This window comes from Microcaecilia unicolor, chromosome 3, assembly GCF_901765095.1.
Source record: "Microcaecilia unicolor chromosome 3, aMicUni1.1, whole genome shotgun sequence".
Classification (NCBI taxonomy): Eukaryota; Metazoa; Chordata; class Amphibia; order Gymnophiona; family Siphonopidae; genus Microcaecilia; species Microcaecilia unicolor.
The window spans coordinates 27,905,381-27,928,094 of NC_044033.1; the positions used below are offsets into that span (position 1 = coordinate 27,905,381).

Consider the following 22,714-nt stretch of genomic DNA (forward strand, 5'->3'; position numbering starts at 1 on the left):
CTGGAAAAAACGCTCTGCAGCTGTCTCAATTCATAGGGGAAAGAGCTGCCAATTAAGGGGCCCTTTTACAAAGGTAAACTGAAAAATGGCTTGCGGTAGTGTAGGCGCGGGTTTTGGGAGCGCGCCGATCCATTTTTTAGCGCGCCTGTGAAAAAGGCCTTTTTAAAATTTTTGCCAAAAATGAAAATTGCCACGCGTCCATTTTGGGTCCGAGACCTTACAGCCAGCCATTAACCTAGCGGTAAAGACTCACGCAGTAACCGGGCGGTAATGAGCTACATGCGCCAAATGCCACTTGGCGCACGTCCATTACACTTGCCCGAAAATAAATAATATTTTTCAGACGCACGTATCAGATGCATGCCAAAAATGAAATTACCACAAGAGCCATGCGGTAGTCGGGTGTTAACTCCATTTTGGCGCGCATTGGGCGTTCATAGACGTTTAAGCGGCTTAGTAAAAGGACCCCTAAGTAATAAGATGCAGTTTTAATGCGGTTTCATTTTGGAGGTGGACAAACTACATGGGAATAAAGATAATGAATGCCTTGGGTAAATCAATCCCTTGTGTAAAGTCATGGCTGAAACAAGCACTTTAAAAAAAATCGTATGGGACTCATTTTTGAAAGAGAAAAGCGTCTAAAAAGTGGCATAAAGAAGCATTTCAACATTTTTCTCACAAAACATCCAAATTGGTATTTTCAAAACCAATTTTTCAGACATTTTTTTATGCTGTTTGTCTGCAGCTGGTCCAAATCTCAAGGAGGCGTGTCAGGGGCGTGCTAAGGGTACAATATGAGCATGCCTACACACTTGGACATTTTCCAGCCATAATGGAACAAAACAAAACCGTCCAGGACTAAGACATTGTGAGCTTGACCTGTTTTTAGAACGAATAAGGCACAAAAAGGTGCCCTAAATGACCAGTTGACTACTGGAGAGAATCAGGGATGATCTGCCCTTACTCCCCCCAGTGGTCAATGAACCCCTCCCACCCAACCCCAAAATGCGATTAAAAACATTACTTACCAGTCTCTATGTTAGCCTCAGATGTTATTAGACAGGACAATTAGAACAGCATGCAGATCCCTGGAATATTCTAGTGGTGGGTGTAGTGCACTGTAGACAGGTGGAGCCAGGCCCATACCTCCCCCTACCTGTTTCACAATTGTGATGGAAAACATGAGCCCTCCCAAACTCATCCAAATCCTACTGTACCCACATATAGGTTCCCCTTTCACCCATAAGGGCTATTGTAGCAGTGTACAGTTGGGGGAAGTGGGTACTGGGGGGGGCTCAGCAGACAGGATAAGGGAGCAACAGTGAGATGAGTACCTGGAAGCATTTATTTGAAGTCCATTACAGTGCCCCCTAGGGTGCCCCACTGCTGTGCTGGGATGTCTGGGGGACCAGCCTACTAAAAATGCTGGCCCCTCCTACATCCCAATGACTTGATTTGCTCTATTTTTCACTTGGATGTTTTTTTTTTTAAGTGGTCAATAAAAAAAAAAACCTTACAAAGCACAAAACCTTGTCTGAAACGGTAATTTTGAAAAAAAAAAAAAAAAGATAGATTTTCCTTTTTTCAAAAATGGCCTTCTTTCCTATTCAGATTTTGGACGTTTTGTGCAAAACGTCCAATGTCGGACTTAGACATAAGTACATAAGTAATGCCACACTGGGAAAAGACCAAGGGTCCATCGAGCCCAGCATCCTGTCCACGACAGCGGCCAATCCAGGCCAAGGGCACCTGGCGAGCTTCCCAAACGTACAAACATTCTATACATGTTATTCCTGGAATTGTGGATTTTTCCCAAGTCCATTTAGTAGCGGTTTATGGACTTGTCCTTTAGGAAACCGTCTAACCGCTTTTTAAACTCTGCCAAGCTAACCGCCTTCACCACGTTCTCGGATTCCAGAGTTTAATTATGCGTTGGGTGAAGAAAAACTTTCTCCGGTTTGTTTTAAATTTACTATACTGTAGTTTCATCGCATGCCCCCTAGTCCTAGTATTTTTGGAAAGCGTGAACAGACGCTTCACATCCACCTGTTCCACTCCACTCATTATTTTATATGTCATATCAAAAATGCCTCTCTATATGTGCCTTTGAGCTGGTGTAAAATATTACCTCAGGCACATGTTCTCCCTTAGTAAAATGTGGAATGCACATGCAGATGTTAATTCCACCAAAGCCATGTTCAAACTATGCCCCCTTGACATTTCTGCACGATGTTATCTCCACACCTAAACAGCAGCTTTCAGAAGCTGGAATTTACACACGTTTTGTGATACACATGTGTAAATGCCATTATTTACAAGTGGTAACAGGCAGGTGTGCAAACTAAAAATATGGTTAAAAGAAAAACAGTGAGAGCTATGCCTAGTTCATTATCAGGTCAGGTCATGGATTGTGGTAAGTTGTTGTTGTTGTTACATTTGTACCCTGCGCTTTCCCACTCATGGCAGGCTCAATGCGGCTTACATGGGGCAATGGAGGGTTAAGTGACTTGCCCAGAGTCACAAGGAGCTGCCTGTGCCTGAGGTGGGAATCGAACTCAGTTCCTCAGTTCCCCAGGACCAAAGTCCACCACCCTAACCACTAGGCCACTCCTCCACTGTTGCTACTATTTGAGATTCTACATGAAATGTTGCTATTCCACTAGCAACATTCCATGTAGAAGTCAGCCCTTGCAGATCACCAATGTGGCCGCGCAGGCTTCTGCTTCTGTGAGTCTGACGTCCTGCACATACGTGCAGGACGTCAGACTCACAGAAACAGAAGCCTGCGCAGCCTTCTACATGGAATGTTGCTAGTGGAATAGCAACATTCCATGTAGAATGTCCAATAGTGGCAACATTCCATGTAGAATGTCCAATAGTATCTATTTTATTTTTGTTACATTTGTACCCTGCGCTTTCCCACTCATGGCAGGCTCAATGCGGCTTACATGGGGCAATGGAGGGTTAGGTGACTTGCCCATAGTCACAAGGAGCTGCCTGTGCCTGAAGTGGGAATCAAACTCAGTTCCTCAGTTCCCCAGGACCAAAGTCCACCACCCTGACCACTAGGCCACTCCTCCACTAAGAAGAACTTTCAGAAATTTTAAAATTAGATTGCAGCACAATTTAAAAAAAACACAAATGGAATCAGTGATTTTCAATTGAATTACTGACACCAAAATTGTTCTTGTACTGCTCCTGGCTGAGTACAAAATAAAGCTTCCATACAGCCTTGGGGTACAAAGGAAAAAGAATGAGGCTGATACTGGGCAAGAACAGGATCCCAGGCTAGCTCATCAACCTGCAGCCCGATTTACTTTTCTTTTTATTTCTTTTAAACAATCCTGACAAGTGGAGAAAGAGGATATGAAGCCTGACAGAAAAGGCTGCACCAGCAAAAATGGCACTGATCTTCTCCTAAAATATCTGTAACTGCTGTTTCCTATGCAGATTACAGAAGCGTAGCCAGACTTCGGTGGGAGGGGGGTCCAGAGCCAGAGGTGAGGGGGCATATTTTAGCCCCGCTCCCCGCCAGCACCACCACCAACAACTTTGACCCCCCCCCCCCCCGCCGCCGACCCTCTCGACCCCCCCAGCCCCCGCCCACCGTTGCCTACCTTTGCTGGCGGGAGACCCCAACCTCCGCCAGCCGAAGTCTTCTTCCTTCGCTTGGTTTCTGACGTCAGACTCACAGAAACAGAATGAACCCTTGTGATCTGTTTCTGTGAGTCTGACGTCCTGCATGTTGTACGTGCAGGACGTCAGGCTCAGAAGCCAAACGAAGGAAGAAGACTTTGGCTGGCGGGGGTTGGGGTCCCCCGCCAGCAAAGGTAGCAGATGGTGACGGCGGGTTGACGGCGGGAGGGGGGTTGAGAGGGTTGATGGCGGGAGGGTCCAGGGCCAAATCTACGGGGGCCCAGGCCCCCGTGGCCCCATAGTAGCTACGCCCCTGACGCAGAACATGAAGCATAGATCCAGAGTTTCTTGGGGCTCTTTTTTCATTACTGCGAAAGTGCAATTTTCAAAAACTATTTATTCCTTTAAATGAAAACTGACTACTTTATAACCCAGTAAAAGGGCACATTGCTATGGAACAACATCTGCACTGTTAACCATATTTTCATAGAGGGGTTCTGTGGTGGGCTTCAGTCATGGGAAGCAAAAATGCACAGAGTTTTGAAAATCGTATGTATGAATTTTGCTGGAAAAAGTAGTTTATATTTTTTGCCAGTACTTTTTCACTTGCAGTTTTCAATGGTGAAGTATGTTTCCCTTGAGAATGTTGCAAAGTCTGCAAGAAAATGGACCTACAAACTGTGCAGCTACCTGCAAACTGTCCTCAGAATGTATTTTGAATTTTGCAATCAATCTGATGTTATGCTACAGTGTTCTCCTCAGAAAAATTTGCCAGTTGGGTGGCAGCAGTGGAGTACTGCGCAATGTTATAACATTTTCTGATAAAATAGCTGGACAGTCAGTAAAATCAGCTGGGTGGAAAGCCCAGTCAAAAAGTCCTGGGGAGTACAGTGCGCTAAACAGTCACGCATCTTATTCTCTTCCTGAGGATGTGTCTCTAACCACGGAACGAAATAAGGAAATTTAATTCAGGTGCTTTTCTGTAACAGTTCTGGTTGTGCTTTTCATGTTGGAATTACATTATTTTGTTGTGTTCTGTGTAACAATAAACATTTAAAAATGGTCAACCGAAGCACAGGAGCTAAGATTCACTAAGGGGCCTTTTTAAAAAGGCATGGGAGTGCGCGCCCAATCTGCACTACTGCCGGGGTAGCGCATGTGCCCGGCGGTAATTCTGATTTTGGCACGTGACGAATCCCACGGTAGAAAATAATTTTCTATTTTCTACCGTGGGGGGTTCCCGGCAGAAACCAGCAGCACACCCACGTTGACGTGCGCTGCATGGTTACTGCATGGGTAGCATGTGAGCCCTTACTGCTAGGTCAATGGGTAGTGATAACGGCTCAGGCCATAAACAGGTTTGAGCTAGTTTTAATATTAGTGCAGGCCCATTAAAAAATAACCTTTCCCCAGCTGCGGTAACATATGGCCAGCGCACGCCTAAAAGACACGCCCACACTACAGCAGGCCACTTTTTACCATGGCTTTGTAAAACGAACCCTAAATATACTTATGATCTGAGAGCTACCATCACTCAGGTAAAAAGATGGTGCTGAAGAAACATCAACTTGGTACCTATAATATACTCAGGTGTTTTGATTTTCAAATATTTTATTTTATTTGTTACATTTGTATCCCACATTTTCCCACCTTTTTGCAGGCTCAATGTGGCATCATATTACCGTTAACGGCGTTAGCCTGTTTCGGTCTGAACAAATACAAGGTATGAATGCGTACAAGGTGATATTAAGGTAGGTAAGGTATATGTATGGTAGGTAATTAGGGGAGTTTAGAAAGGGAGAGGGGAGGAAGAGTCCGGTAATGTCCATTACGGTCTTTGGTTATATTGTGTCGCAGGTGTCCAGGTATTTTTTTATGCTGGGTCGGTGGGGTATGCTCTTCTGAACAGGACTGTCTTTAGTGCTTTCCGGAAATTTAGGTGGTCTAGCGTAGTTTTTACTGCTTTTGGCAGTGTGTTCCATAGTTGTGCGCTTAAGTAGGAAAAGCTGGATGCATAGGTGGATTTGTATTCGAGTCCTTTGTTGGATGGGTAGTGGATAAATATAACTGAAAAATATTAACACAACCTTAGAGATAAAATTTGTATTTTTGAATAGAGGAGTGTGGTTGCATATAATTTAAAAACACTGAAAATTCACCTTTGGGGTGAGCAAGTAAAAGCTCAGAGTCAGAGCAGACTAATGATGATGTTTTAAATAAATCCAACTCCCACAAGATCAATGCAACAGTTAAGCCACCTGAGAATGCACTTCTTCACGCTTCTATGGTCACTCCAAAACCTGCATGGCCCCAACACAGGGTCTGATTCAGAAACCTACCTTGGGCAGAACTGCATTGGTTAACAAGCATTCAGGGTGCACTTTACTGGCTGCACAATGCGGAAAAAGGACCTCACCGCGGCAGCTAACTCTCGCAGCACACGTGGGCGCACTTCATATTAAAATGAACGGTAATGAAGCTTAGGCATTTCTCCGCAAAGCACAGAAGCAAACAGGGGAATTAAACTTGCATATAACAAGAAGTTCAGCGCTAGGTCCATGGCAGCGAAGAAGAGTTAGTCAAAAGGATTTCTATGCCAGTTTTGGGGATTTACTGACAGTTTTCTTTTTTGTGACCGTATATACCCATAACTTTAAAAGACAGAACAGATGTAATAGCTGTGTGCAGAGGGAACAGAGGCTTCACTGTGCATGTGTCCGAAGAAAACAAAAAGTACCAGCACACATCTGTGCTATTGTTCTGCGCATAAATATTAGCCTCATAAAAATTTTATATGCTAGAAAATTATGCGCAGAACATTCCAGTTCAAGCACAGACGTGTGCCAGCACTTTTGCTTTCTTCAGACATGCGTATAGTAAAGCTACCCTTACCACAGAATCTTTCTATGCATGTGCCTGGCAGGATTTCCTTCATAAGTGTGAAAGTTTTGCACGTTTTGAATTTGCATCTCATTTGCTTACTGCATCGTAGGAGAACATTTTCTCGCTAATTTTGCAGTAAAAGTCGGCTTAACTATATGGATAGGGGCTGAATACTACCATTATATGTAAAGCCACCGGCAGGGAGTGCTTTCTATACATATTCAGTGCCACCACCTGAACACACTTTTTTTTAATGTCATGATCAGCATTTCAGAACAAACAAAAAACCCACACTTACTGCTGAGTCTAAACATTGACCTGATAGTTCAAAAACACCTAAAATCATATGACGTAAATATACTGTACAGTCTGCCTGAAACCTCAGCTGGCAAAACAAGCCATATGATTTATTTAAAAAACAAAATTGTGGTGATCTGTTTGTTTGGCATCCAGAGGTGGTCTATTAACATCTCTTGTGCATACTTACTTTCTGATGTGAGCCAAAATCCTGTTATTGATGAAAAGCATCCGTGATAGCTGAAGAGATTGGCCAAGGTTTTTCATCATATCCTCCACTTCATTAATACCTTCTATGTCCCCCTTCACAGCTAGAGCCTGCACCAAGCGCGTCACAGCCAGCCGAGTTGGCACCTTGTCCTCTACAAGCATGGTCTTCAGAGTGGACATGGCATCTATTCATGAAGAAAAAATATTTTGGGTTTGCAAATCAATGCTCACACAGACTGCCAATTATAGGGGGGGGTTCTATTTTCTACTACAGGGCACCTACCCTGCAGAAAACGGCATTTGGAGCGTATGCTGTTTGCTTCCCGCCCGGGTAGCGTGTGAGACCTTACCGCTAGGTCAACGGGTGGGTGATAAGGTCTCAGGCCGAAAATGGGCACACACTGGTTTTCATTTTGCTGCATGTTCATTTTCCAGCTCTTTTAAAAAAAAATAAAAAATCCCTTTTTTCCAGCCGCTGTACAATAAGAGTCCAGACATGCCAAAAACATGTGTCCACACTACCTAAGGCCAGTTTTGGACGTGCCTTTGTAAAAGGGCCTCATAGTGCCAAATTCAGGGGAGGGGGGGTGTAAAAGGGGCAGAGCATGGGTGTGTCTCAGAGTTCCGTGCGTCATTTTACAATACTATAAATTACATGCGCTTAGGCATGCCAGCTTACACCTGCCATTGACATGGAGTAAGAGGGCATGCCTAAACATGGGCACGCCAATACTGACATATGCTAGTATTCTAAACAGCATCTTGGCGCCCAGATGCTGTTATAGAATTGGCGCTAAGCACACGGCATTGGTATATCTAAACTGAGGCACCAATTTATAGAATTCCTCCGAATATACTTAACGCATGTCTTAAGTTTAACCAATCAGATCTCAAGAAAATCAAAACCATAAAAGAACCCAACTCCACATCCTGTCTCCAGAACTTCTAAATTATTTACTATATCTCTGCACTACAAAAGCTGGATCCACATTCCTGCTCCTACAAAGCTTACAATTCAAATTGCACTTGAGAAAGTAAAGTGACTTATCAAATGTCACAGAAAGGACTGAGCTAAGCCTGCTCAAGTCTTAACTGTGGAGCAGCTTACGGTTAGATAACCGAGGTGCAAACCCTTCAAGCTGGGGTTTAAATCCCATTTATCACATCGATGCTCTTGCGTCTTTTTTTGTCTTACATTTCCTTGCTTCCCTTTGATTTTAGCTATGTAAACTGCTTAGATTTTGTTTATGATTTTGCGATATGACAATGACTATCCTGAATTGTTTTGGGTGCAGTTATAATGTAAGCCAGTTTGGGCAGGGGAATAGCTCTTGTACCTGAATATATAACTTCTTCGAGCTCAGATTTGGAAAAGGCAAGTTAACAGATCTAAAATCTACAATTTTGCTCCATCACAGAAAACGAACAGAAAGCTACAAAAGTTGATTGATGGGAACACAGTCTCAGATGATCAAGCTGAAAGAGCATTTCCTTCCTGCAAACAGCACTCACGTTGTGGGCCTCAGCTGAGCGGCATGGAGCTCCTGTTTGACTGCCTAACAACTTCATGATCTGCAGCCTGATGCCCCAGATTACTGAGGAGATGAGCGCTGAGAAATACAAGAGTGCTATGTTTGCAGAGACAAACGTGTGTGCTGAAATAAGAAGGCAGGACATCTCTGTCTATTATCGTGTGCTAAAAGAATGCTTTGTTTCTATTCCAAAACTAAAATTGAACCATTTTCTCTTCCACCCTCCCAACCCCCCACCCAAAGAAAAAACAATAGAAATGAAAAAAAAAAAAAGCTCTACAAAATTATATTAAGTTTTTAAAATCAATATTATAATCATTTAGTGCACAATCATACATATTTAACACCCAATTTAACTCGTTTGATATCTCACACAACCAACACAATATGCACGAAGCAACTGCTGGGAATTGTTTCAGATGCTCTAAAGTATGTTAATTTCAAGAGCAAAATGACTTGTGCTGTGAATTTTAACGCACTTGAAAGCCTGTACTTTCTCTCTTTCTGGAGCACAAATTTTGCATGTCTGAAGAGCTGTGATTCATCTTAAGAAAACCCATCTTGTGTTAAATGGAATGGAAACTGGACTAAGTGGTCAAATGACAAGTACATTCATATTCAAGCTGTATTATAAATGCATGTACAGTAATTTACGTCTCTCTGCTACCACAAAAGGCTCTTGATAAGCAGGTAATTTGCTAAATGGACTCCTTTATCCAAGTATTCGAAGGGCGTTACAAGAAAAATCTGCAGAGGCATTAATGTGACGTAAAGGTCAAGCATTGTGACATACCTTTCAAATAATCCCGCCTAACTTGCGATATGATGAAGAGGCTGCTGGCAGCATCGTTCAATGTGAAGCCCTTGATGTGGGTCTCGGCGCTAAAAGAAGCAGACATTTAGAAAGGAATTACTGACATGCTTCTGATACGATAATAAATGGTTGAGCACCAAGGTGAAATTATAAAAACTACTGTTCGTATGTTAAAAATATTGCTGCAAAATATCGACCTGGAGACAGCTTTTGTGTTATTCTGTCAATGGTTATAGAAGGATAATCTTTTCTCCACATTCTGACAGATGACAAAGTTGGAAACGAGCAACAAAGGAAATGAAGTGCAAGATTTTTTTTTTTTATATATTTTTTTTATATTTTTAAACAATCGGTTCAGATTCATGAATGCTGACATATTAGATGACTAAAATAACTGCATGCCCTTGCATTGTTCCATTGTATCCCAAGCAAGATACTTTCTCCTTGGCTTTCCCACCCCCCAAACCAGCCCCCTCCAATATTCAACCATAATTATAAAATGTAAAACTATTCTTCTAGCAATAAGAAAAAAACATAACCCAAAGATTTATTTTCAGCTCTGTACATTTTAAATATCAACTAAAGCATATTGTGAACCACCAGCATATCATTTGCTTGATTAATTTTCACATTTCTGTCATCCAGATGTACATACAGTGCTTTTAAACCCACGAACATGCTTCATGCTACTGCCATTGTCATATTAAAATTACATTGCACATATCATTTTTTTCTCCCCCCTTGCAGCGGTATGAAACTTTATACAATAGCACCAAAGGAAAACTTTGCTTTAATGACATGGTTCTGCTGCTCAGAAACAAAGCATAGAAATGCTTTCAAATCAAACAAGAAAGTAACCCAGCAATCACATCTGTATTATAACATCTGCCAAGCACTCCATTTCTAATGAAACCGAGGCATAACTGTTGCAAGGCTCCTTTCCAAATGGTAAAAATCTTCCAAAATTGAAACAGAGTCCTCGCCATTTGCCATATCGACAATCAAAGAGAAGTCTCCCTGATCATCTGGTGGTCCACAACTGAGCAGCCTACCTACTCAAACTTCTGAGCTGAGCCGATTGGGAGGTAAACAAGGTCACTGTTAAATTATTCTCCTCAATCTCAAGGAAATCCTTCAGAGAGGACACAATATCACTATCCTCTCAGTTACTGGACTCAGGATTGTCTTACTCTTCCCAACAATCCTCTTAATCCCTTCATAAGCAGCCACTGCTCAGTTCCACTCCACCCTCCCCCACCTTGTCCCATCTGTCAAACCTCTTAAATCAACAACTCATGTATGACACTGTAAATTATATATAAACATGGGATTTATTTCCCTCAATCTTCCAGTCTTTAGTGTGATTAAATAGATGTTTTAACGACTGTGGTTGACGTGGAGGGGCATAATCGAATGGGGCGCCCAAGTTTTCCTGAGGACGTCCTCACAGAACGTCCCCGCAAAGGGGCAGGGAAATCCGTATTATCGAAACAAGATGGGCGGCCATCTTTCACTTTGATAATACAGTCGGGGACGCCCAAATTTAGGTCGACCTTAGAGATGGTCGTCCCCGATTTTCGGCGATAATGGAAACTGAGGATGTCCATCTCAGAAACGACCAAATCCAAGCCATTTGGTCGTGGGAGAAGCCAGCATTCATAGTGCACTGGTCCCCCTCACATGCCAGGACACCAACCGGGCACCCTAGCGGGCACTGCAGTGGACTTCAGAAGAAGCTCCCAGGTGCACAGCTCCCTTACCTTGTGTGCTGAGCACCCCCAAAACCCACTCCCCACACATGTACACCACTACCATAGCCCTTAGGGATGAAGGGGGGCACCTACATGTGGGTACAATGGGTTTGTGGTGCGTTTTGGAGGGCTCACATTTATCACCACAAGTATAACAGGTAGGGGGGGTGGGCCTGGGTCCGCCTGCCTGAAGTGCACTGCAGTATCGTTTATCCATTTACTAGACCGTCACTTATTACAAAGGTAAATCAGAACGGTTTACAATATAAAATAACATTAAAATAATATTAAAACAGTACCCACTAAAACTGCTCCAGGGACCTGCATACTGCTGTCATGGAGTTGGGTACGATATTTGAAGTTGGCATAGAGGCTGGAAAAAATATTAAAAAATTTTTTTTTTAGGGTGGGAGGGGGTTAGTGATCACTGGGGGAGTAAGGGGAGGTCATCCCCGTTTCCCTCCGGTGGTCATCTGGTCATTTAGAGCACATTTTTGTGGCTTGGTCGTAAAAAAAAAAAAAAGGACCAAGTAAAGTTGGTCAAGAGTTCGTCAGGGACGCCCTTCTTTTTTCCATTGTCGGCCAAGGACGCCCATGTGTTAAGCACACCCCAGTCCTGCCTTCGCTATGCTTCCGACACGCCCCCGTGAACTTTGGTCGTCCCCGCGACGGAAAGCAGTTGAGGACGCCCAAAATCGGCTTTCGATTATGCCGATTTGGGCGACCCTGGGAGAAGGACGCTCATCTCCTGATTTGTGTCGAAAGATGGGCGCCCTTCTCTTTCGAAAATAAGCCTGCTAATCTCTCATTCTAGTACTACTTTTTGTTTTAAAACTCTTAACGTTAAGTCTGCAAGACTAAGCAAGCTCCTGATTTCCAACAAAAAAAGGGGTCAGGACAGCAATTCATCTGGGCACTGCTACCGTAATCTTGGTCAGTTCAAACATACAACGGCAAGCCAGTTAGGACAAACAAGTCTCTTACTTACACTAAAAGCCTCTCATTTTCCTATGCAAAATTTAAGGAAAAAGGGAAGCATGTCTTTTACTAACAATAAAGTTACTTAACATGGAATATATAGAGGAATTTCAAGCATGGAAAATTATGTTGGTGGTTTCACACGGTGAGAGAAAATGTTTTCCCTTTACTAAAAGCACTGGAGCAAAATAAAATAGCAGGTGATCAAACCTCTGGTTTCTAAAGATTTTTCATGCCACATTTTCCTTTGCAAATTTCTTTAATTGTCTTAGATGCAACATTTCTTTCTTTCTTTCTTACATATCGCCTGCCAGTTCAAAAGCTATCAAAATGGTGTACATTTGGTGGTTCCAAAACGGTTGGCTACACAGTGGCATGAATGCTGCTGCAGGATGGACATACCACACAGTGGTAGCATGAGGAGCTGCTGCACGCTGCCTGCTGTCATGTTACACAGCCAAATATTTGACAGCTTCTAACAATAAGGAAACATGTGGGCGATGTCCTAATGCATGTGTAAGGACATTTTAAGCAGGGAAATGATGGGGGAAAGAGTTGCTTTTGAGCTACATAAGGAGTCACATTCTTACTAAGCAGGTCGAGCTGGTAATTAAGGTTATCATCTGGCTCCTTTTTTTTTTAGTTTTCACAACAAGCTGAGCAATGTTTAGTTTGGTGCACTACTACTACTACTTAACATTTCTAGAGCGCTACTAGGGTTACGCAGCGCTGTACAATTTAACAAAGAGAGACAGTCCCTGCTCAAAGAGCTTACAATCTAATAGACAAGAGTGAGACAAATATTGGACAATCAAGCCATTGTGACATCACTGATGAGGTTGGCTCTTAGGCATTGGTGGAATGAGGCATTATGACATCACAATCTCAGCTCTGGTTAAATCACTGCTATATGTAATACTACTACTACTACTACTACTACTTAACATTTCTAGAGCGCTACTAGGGTTATGCAGCGCTGTACAAAATAAACAAAGAAGGACAGTCCCTGCTCAAAGGAGCTTACAATCTAAAGAACGAAATGTCAAGTTGGGCAGTCTGGATTTTCTGGGCAGAGGTGAAGAGGTTAGGTGCCGAAGGCGACATTGAAGAGGTGGGCTTTAAGCAGAGATTTGAAGATGGGCAGGGAGGGGGCCTGGCGTATGGGCTCGGGGAGTTTGTTCCACGCATGGGGTGAGGCGAGGCAGAAAGGGCGGAGCCTGGAGTTGGCGGTGGTGGAGAAGGGTACTGAAAGGAGGGATTTGTCTTGAGAGCGGAGGTTACGGGTAGGAACGTAAGGGGAGATGAGGGTTGAGAGGTAAGGAGGGGCTGCAGATCGAGTGCATTTGTAGGTGAGTAGGAGAAGCTTGAATTGTATGCGGTATCTGATCGGAAGCCAGTGAAGTGACTTGAATCGGTTCAGGCGGAAGATAAGACGTGCAGCAGAGTTCTGAATGGACTGAAGGGGGATAGTTGGCTAAGTGGGAGACCAGTGAGGAGTAGGTTGCAGTAGTCAAGGCGAGAGGTAACGAGGGAGTGGATGAGAGTTCGGGTGGTGTGCTCAGAGAGGAAAGAGCGGATTTTGCTAATGTTATAGAGGAAGAAGCGACAGGTCTTGGCTATCTGCTGGATGTGCGCAGAGAAGGAGAGGGAGGAGTCGAAGATGACACCGAGGTTGCGGGCAGATGAGACGGGGACAATGCGCTTCGGACCCCCGGGACACTCAGTCAAGAGCATCGGGGAGGCACCGAGAGGCAGGGGCCGGGACAGGCGGTAGCTCGCCTCGCAGCGGACCGCCAGCTCGCATGCAGAGTTGTAGCCCTACTTGGCCAATGGAAAGCAGGACTATGGGTCAGCGTTACAATGAGGAAAAAGAGGACTAGGTTGGCCTGGCCAGAATAAAGACAACTGAACTGGTAAAACATTATACTGCTTGTCCTATATAGCATTTGAAAATTTCTCCTTCATGTTATGTAAGTATTTGATGATCAATTCTTTTCTTCAGGAATTTTCTTCTGTGTTCAGCCATCAAAAATTCTGAAATTCTTGATTTTTTTTTTTTAATTAAAAAAACCAAAACAAAAAACTCTGAACATGGTCTGCAAATAGAGTGCACTGGAAAGCGTTGGTATGCCAAAAGCATCTCCTTTCAGGCACAGGTGCTCACAGATTTACAGACCAACTGAAAAGGTGACATGGTGCCCCTTCCAGTTTAACAGCCTGGAGGATGGCCCCTGTTTGCCCACCCAGTGAGACAGCCCTGCAAAATGCCAAAATGTAGCAGTGTATCCTATTTCAACTAGTGAAGAGTGCAGCTCCTTAAAACATAAAGGTACAGTTATAAGAAAATATCTGGGGAATCCTTCAGAACAAATTCACATATTTGACATCAATAGGATGTTGAAAATCAGGCACTTTTGATGAAACCAAATACAAAATATGAAACAGCAGCATGCATAGCTGGAGGGAGGAGGTGAAGAAAGTTAGATCATTCATCACCTGCAAAAACCAACAACTGGATTAGCAAACCCTCAATTTTGCTCGGATTTAGATTTAACTACTGGTTTAAATGTTAACATGTAATTTTTCTGAAAGGTTCACATCCTTGGCCACTCTGTCCACCATGAAGGGAAGCAGTGATAAAAGAGAGGAACCCTTTGCAAACTCCAAAGGAAAGGTCCAGGAAAGGGAGTCAGCAAAAAGAAAAATGAAGCATAAAAAGAAAAAGCAGTCTCATATGCCTCTATCTTCCTCCGGTCCTTATATAGATGATAAGGTATAATCTATGCTATGCTGAAATCATTCACATTTTCCCTCCTTTTATGAAGGTGATGACAGTTTCCCCAGGCAGTAAAATTGGAACTGAGAGTGGAAAAATAAATATCTGAGAAGCCCTAACTTTGGGATACTGACACTGTAGCTGTGCTGTGATTAGGGATTAACTGGTTAATAAAATTCCACTTATGCGTGATTCCACTCCATATGAGAATGGCAAATGTCCGACTAGTGCAACAGCACCATCTTCCAACGGAGTATAGAAATGCAACTGAAGTAAAAATAAATTACTAAATTTATAAAAAGACCTGGCATATGAATATAGCAACTTTGTAAAAAGAATGTTTTACTATTACCCCGAGGCAAGCATGTAAACAAAACACAGATAGGTTTTTAAAATAAATTTGTGTGCCAGCTATCACTGTGATAGAATCGTCCATCGTTCTGAATTTGCTTTATTAATTTTCTGGCACATGTAAACTAATAAAGTTCTTAAGTTTTAACTCCCATTTTGTTTAACTTGTTTAGAGGGTCTTTCACTAAAGCTTAGCATGAGTTATCTGCAACAGGGCCCATTTTAATCCTATGGGCCCTGCTGCAGATAACTTGAGCTAAGCTTTAGTAAAAGACCCCCTTAGTTTTTCTTTTGCTCTTTTGTGGACCACCCTTCACATTGATTTACATGCAATGGTTAAAACCAGTACAAGCAGCAGTAGAATGAACCAAGGGAAAGCAGGTTTAAAAATTTTTTTTAATTGAGGAGAATGAACAGTCCCTAACAGAGTCGAGTAGCAGATCACCGGAATGTTTGAGCAATCACGTAGTAAGTGCAGCAGCTTTAGGGTGGTATTTACAAGGAACTTTCCCACAGATACCAAACGGGAGAAAATCATAAACAGGCCCCCTTGGCAAGAAAATGGACTAGTTAACACCCACATTCCTAAAGAGGCAGAGCAAGAGTTGAAGAAAACTAAAAAATTATTCTAACTTTTCTGTCCCCACTCCCCTAATACTGTATTTCAGCACATTGAAGATTTAAATATTACTAAATTCTTGCACTTAAATCTCTGAAATTGCAGCAGGTATAATACCCAAAGACGCAAAGAAAAGCGCCAGTGAACTAACCAACTACAGACCAGTAGCATCCATTCCCTTAATAACCAAACTAACAGAAGGGTTAGTAACCAAACAACTTACAAACTACCTATATAAATTCTCAATACTCCACGATTCCCAGTCGGGATGTCGGTCTAACCATAGTACTGAAACAGTACTAGTTACTCTCATGACTAAATTTAAACAAATGATTGCAACCGGAGAGAACATATTACTTCTACAATTTGACATGTCAAGCGCTTTTGACATGGTTGATCATGGAATACTTCTACATATCCTTGAGTACTTCGGAATAGGAGGCAACGTTCTCAATTGGTTCAAGGGATTCCTAACCACACGATCATACCAAGTGACATCCAATTCGTCTACTTCAGCCACATGGATACCTGAATGTGGAGTTCCTGCAAATAGGTGGGGGAATGTGGGATACAAATGCAAATAAATAAATAAATAAATAAATAAATCTCCCCTCTCGCCGACTCTATTCAACTTAATGATGACACCCTTAGCCAAACTATTATCAAACCAAAACCTCAATCCATACATATACGCAGACGACGTAACGATCTACATCCCATTCAAACAAGATCTAAAGGAAATCTCCAATGATATCAACCAAAGTCTCCAGATCATGCACTCATGGGAGCATGCATTTCGGCTGAAACTGAATGCAGATAAAACCCAATGCCTAATACTCACCTCTCAACATAGTAAGAACAAATTCACCGCCATAAACACACCAAATTTGAACCTTCCAATCTCGTACACCCTAAAAATTCTTGGAGTCACCATTGATCGACACCTAAAACTCGAGAACCACGTGAAAAACACAACCAAGAAGATGTTCCACTCTATGTGGAAATTAAAAAGAGTAAGACCTTTCTTCCCAAGGTCAGTTTTCCGCAACCTTATACAATCTATGGTGCTCAGTCATCTAGACTATTGTAAGGCACTCTACGCCGGCTGTAAAGAGCAAATAATCAAGAAACTTCAGACAGCCCAAAACACTGCAGCCAGACTCATATTTGGTAAGACAAAATACGAAAGTGCTAAACCCTTACGAGAGAAACTACACTGGCTCCCATTTAAAGAACGTATCACGTTCAAAATATGCTCTCTAGTCCATAAAATCACTCATGGAGATGCACCAGCCTACATGTCAGACCTGATAGACCTACCACCCAGGAATGCCAAAAGTTCATCCCGCACATTCCTCAACTTGCACTTCCCTAACTGCAAAGGTCTAAAATACAAACTAATGCACGCGTCAAACTTTACCTACTTGAGCACACAGTTACGGAATGCATTGCCGCGTAAATTAAAAACGATCTACGAACTAACGGACTTCCGCAAACTACTGAAGACCCATCTCTTTAATATGGCATACAACAAAAATCAACCAATGTGAATATACACAACTCCATCACATATATTCAGAACTGTCTTACAATAACTGCTTGTTATACTAATACCATGTTCTATCATTATCATGTTACCCAAAATTCTGCTGTAACACTAAATGTCTATTTTCTGATATATTTCCATTACTCATGATGTATTGTAAGCCACATTGAGCCTGCAAAGAGGTGGGAAAATGTGGGATACAAATGCAATAAATAAATAAATAAATAAATAAATAAATAAATAAATAAATAATCATAGTAATAAAGTAGACAATGGCAAGATAAAGATTAAGAGACTAATCCACTCTCCTTGATACCAGCAACAAGAGCCTATGAGCTTGCAGGATATCATTCTTTATCCAAGTCAGATTTCTCCCACCCACCCCCCACTGCTTTGGTTTTCTATTACCCTGGATAGATGAATATAAAAGTTCCCATATCTTTCAGGATACTACAACTTGACACTTCTCAAAACTATAGCTCAGTTGTTTAGTTCCTACCCTCTGGCATCCAGATCCGGTTTAAGTCAGCTTTGAAGATTTGACTCTTTACTCGAGCTTATTCTCTCTTTCTTCTTAAGTCTAATGCTAAACGCTTCTTCTCCTTTTCACAAGACTTTGATAACACTGTACTGTTACCCTTCCCACTGTGTTCTATTTGTTGACTAAGTCACAGACATTGAGGTTGTTTTCTGGTAAATGTACTGTTCTGCTACTCATCTGCTTCATTATGCTTTTTCTTGGTATTGTTCTCTCCGTTTGTAACATCATTGATCTTTCCAGTTACCAATTACTATTTGCACACTACACCGATGCTATTGTGATAATGTGGTCTATCAAATAGTCAAATAAACATATACATAAAACAAATATCTAATACTAGACCTTTACTTCCCTCCCTCCCATCGTGTCTTATCACCAAGCTTTGTAATATAAGAAGTAACATATTAGCGATGCTGTTGCTCAAACATCCAGCTCCCTAGGTCGCTTATGGCCTTGCTGAACTATCCCTGGCTTCCATTAGCTTACTAGCACGGTCTGGTTAGTTTCAGGACAGTTGAAGCCTGCTGGTACCAGTTCAGCTACTCTGTAACCTATGCTATCACTACCTCATGCTTCCTTTACCTGACAACCTTGTTGATTCTGAATCCAGCCATCATCAGCTTGCTAGCATACTGTGGGGTCCCTTTACCAAGGCGTGCTAATGGATTTATACGAATAGAATGGGCTGCGTAGCATTTAGCGTGTGCTAAATCCATTAGCGTACTTTTATTTATTTATTTATTGCATTTGTATCCCAACATTTTCCCACCTTTTTGCAGGTTCAGTGTGGCTTACAATATGGGTTAGATATTGGAAATACAATTTGTTACAGATTGGTTATGGATTACATTTTTCAGAATTATGCGAAACAATTGAGGTGTCGTTAAGGAATGTAACACATTGAAACATTGGAAGGAAACAATGGGAGCTTAGAGGGCGATAAAAAGGCATAAGAACATATGATATATATCTTTCTGTGATTGAAGGTAAGAATGATGTGATCTTACAGGAATGAGAGTTCAGAGGTGAATGTGTGGTGCATTCGTGAACAGTAGGTGTGGACTTTATGTGTTTTGGTCCTTTACCGTAAATTTTTTCGAAAAGATGGGTCTTCAATGATCTGCGGAAGGAAGCTTGATCGTTGATTGTTCTTAATTTGCGTGGCAGTGTATTCTTTGTCTTATATGGAAAACTCCTCTTTCAGTCATGTCAAACAAAACATTAATTGTAATCTTTGTCAGTTAGGATTTTTTTTTGGGGCTACGCACAATGGCACAGGAGGATAAGTGACTTGCTCACAGACACTCAAGGTGAGAGAAGAGAGCCTTGAACTTGCAATTGTACTGCTGAACATCTGTAGCAATAGTTTTTGTTGATTTTATTGAATATGCTGTGTTGGTCTGTTCTACTGAATTTGTAATATTTTTGATGTTTTGAGTTGTCTGCATATCACACTATATAGGCATAATACAGATTTATTTATTTTTTTAAAATTTTATTACCCACACAATCAAAACATACATGGTGGCGAACAAATCAACATATATAATAAGATCACAAAACAACAAAAATGCATATCTTATCACACATATTCAAAACTTGGGTACATAAAATATATCTTTCATCTTAATAATATCACTGCCCTAAATCACACTAATGTTCTATGATCATACACATTCTAATTACTTCTGAATCTAATCTCCAAAGGCCTGTTGAAAGTGTTACATTTTTAAGTCATGTCTGAACTCTGCACAATTTCGCAATACTGTTAATACTGATGGTAATTCATTCCATAGTTTAGGGACCTATGACTTTGAAAATTGAGGATCTTTATTCTTTGAGTTTGATCAATATAAAAGATGGAATTTTCAACAGATTAGAATTAGATGACCTAAGTGTCCTAGTGGGCTGATATATCCACTGTAGTGTAGCAATCATAGGGGAAACCAAATTATTTAAAACAAACAGGCCGTGCACTACCTGCTAAGTTAACCCTCCTCCCAAGCACCTAATGCTCTGTTTTTATAAAAGCCACGTCTTGTTTATTATTTTTATTTATTTTTCTTACATTTGTACCCCGCACTTTCCCACTCATAGCAGGCTCAATGCGGCTTACATATTATATACAGATACTTATTTGTACCTGGGGCAATGGAGGGTTAAGTGACTTGCCCAGAGTCACAAGGAGCGCCTGTGCCTGAAGCGGGAATCGAACCCAGTTCCCCAGGACCAAAGTCCACCACACTAACCACTAGGCCACTCCTCCACTAGCAACATTCCATGTAGAAGCCTGCCCTTGCAGCGCACAGGCTTCTGTTTCTGTGAGTCTGACGTCCTGCAAAAGAAACAGAAGCCTGTGCGGCCACATTGCTGATCTGCAAGGGCAGGCTTCTACATGGAATGTTGCTAGTGGAATAGCAACATTAACATTCCATGTAGAATCTCAAATAGTAGCAACAGAATCTCAATAGTAGCAACATTCCATCTAGAATCTCCAATAGTAGCAACATTCCATGTAGAATGTCAAATAGGGAAAGGGAACTGGGACTTGATATGCTGCCTTTCTGTGGGGTTTACATAGTATATACAGGTACTTGCCCAGAGTCATAAGGAGCTGCCTGTGCCTGCAGTGGGAATCAAACCAGTTCCCCAGGACCAAGGTCCACCACTCTAAACACTAGGCCACTCCCTCTCAGGTAGGGGTTGGGAACCCGTGGTCCGCCATTGAATTTTATGCAGCCCACGAGACCATGGGAAGTATACCCAGAAAACATCATTAGCCAGAGTTCTGATGATTTTAAATACTGTATTTCACAAATACTTTCAGAACAGCCACTCTAGCAGTTTGTTTCCTTTGTTTTTAGATAAACTTTTACTAATTTAAACATCACAGAAGGTCTATGGAACTCTGTGCATTTCTGGTTCTGACATTATGTAAATGTTGTGGTCTGCCAGGGATAGTCCTGACATTCATGTGGCCCTCTAGCTATAAAGGTTGGCCATCCCTTCTCCACAACAGGAGCAATTAAAGCCTTTTATTTGTACAAGCTTCTACATGGAATGTTGCTAGTGGAGGAGTGGCCTAGTGGTTAGTGTGGTGGACTTTGGTCCTGGGGAACTGGGTTCGATTCCCACTTCAGGCACAGGCAGCTCCTTGTGACTCTGGGCAAGTCACTTAACCCTCCATTGCCCCAGGTACAAATAAGTACCTTTATATACTATGTAAACCCCACAGAAAGGCAGCATATCATCAAGTCCCAGTTCCCTTTCCCTATTTGAGATTCTAGATGGAATGTTGCTACTATTGGAGATTCTAGATGGAATGTTGCTACTATTGAGATTCTGTTGCTACTATTTGAGATTCTACATGGAATGTTAATGTTGCTATTCCACTAGCAACATCCCATGTAGAAGCCTGCCCTTGCGCAGGCTTCTGTTTCTGTGACTCACAGAAACAGAAGCCTGCGCGGCTGCAAGGGCAGGCTTCTACATGGGATGTTGCTAGTGGAGGAGTGGCCTAGTGGTTAGTGTGGTGGACCTTGGTCCTGGGGAACTGGGTTCGATTTATTTGTACAAGCAGTCCTTAAATCTGGCCTTCAATGCCCCAAAATAGGGTTTATTGGTGACCAAAATATGCAGAGCAGTCCGACTCATAAAAACATAACTTAAAGGGTCCTTTTACTAAGCTGCGGGAAAAAGGGCCCTGCGCTGGTGGTGGGGGGCCATTTTTCCCGAGCACCAGAGCCCTTTTTACCCCTGCGGGTAAAAAGACCCCAGGCATACATGGCCATGCGGTAAAGGCAACTCTTACCGCATGGCCATGCGATGGAGAGCCCTTGCCGTCACCCACTGAGGTGGCGATAAGGGCTCCCGCGCTAACCTGATTACCGCCGGGTTATCGAAATGTAAATGGCACACGCTCAGGATGGGACTACCGCCAGTGGCCGTGTTGGGCCAGTGGTAGTCTTTGAAAGAGCAAGCTTACCGCCGCTCTGTGAAAGTGCCCCTCAGTGTTGCCATACTGGGACAGAATGAAGGTCCATCAAGCCCAGCATCCTGTTTCCAACAGTGACCAATCCAGGTTACAAGTATCTGGCAAGATCCCAAAACAGTACAATACATTTTATGCTGCTTACCATAGAAATAATAGTCCAAAACAAACGCAACGCTCCACCTATATGTTTTGAAAAATACACAACTAACTATTGGTAGAGCAAAGAGAGCTCAGTAAACAATTCAATATTTGATAAGGGGACATCTCATAAAGTCACTCAGGCACTGTCCATCGTACATTAATTGATTTGATTTGCTTACTTTATTTATTTTTTGTCTATTAGATTGTAAGCTCTTTGAGCAGGGACTGTCTTTCTTCTATGTTTGTGCAGCGCTGCGTATGCCTTGTAGCGCTATAGAAATGCTAAATAGTAGTAGTAGTAGTAGTTATAGCGAGCCTCTTATTTTGTGACAGTTTATAATCATCGACTGGCCCCCAACCTCCAATAGTGCACAAAACTTGCTTCAAACTCGTGTCCTTTACTCGATTTCAATCTTACATCCACCGTGCAACACTTGTTTTATTTTTAGTGTATATTTTATATTTTTCTTATTTTTTCTGTGCACTACCAGTTTAAAAACTGCAACGTAGTCACAGTACTGCTTGTACGAGCATTAATCGTATGCAGGAAAACATTACTTATCTTCTTGCTGCTGGATGCCACAAATTTATCTTATCTTGACTGGTCATGTTGCGGCATCAGGTATTTAGTCCATGTCACTTGTC

The 22,714-nt window shown here is 42.1% G+C and overlaps 1 protein-coding gene across 2 annotated transcripts in view; it reads right to left on the minus strand.

The window, feature by feature from the left end:
* Window positions 1–22,714, minus strand: part of LRPPRC (leucine rich pentatricopeptide repeat containing) — a 346,459-nt gene that overhangs the window by 36,002 nt on the left and 287,743 nt on the right. For both annotated transcript variants that reach the window (XM_030195798.1, XM_030195797.1), the window contains exons 31-32: window positions 9,352–9,440; window positions 7,007–7,211 (exon numbers count right to left, since the gene is read on the minus strand). In XM_030195798.1, coding sequence (XP_030051658.1) covers window positions 7,007–7,211; window positions 9,352–9,440 — 294 coding nt within the window. The remainder of the gene's footprint in view (window positions 1–7,006; window positions 7,212–9,351; window positions 9,441–22,714) is intronic.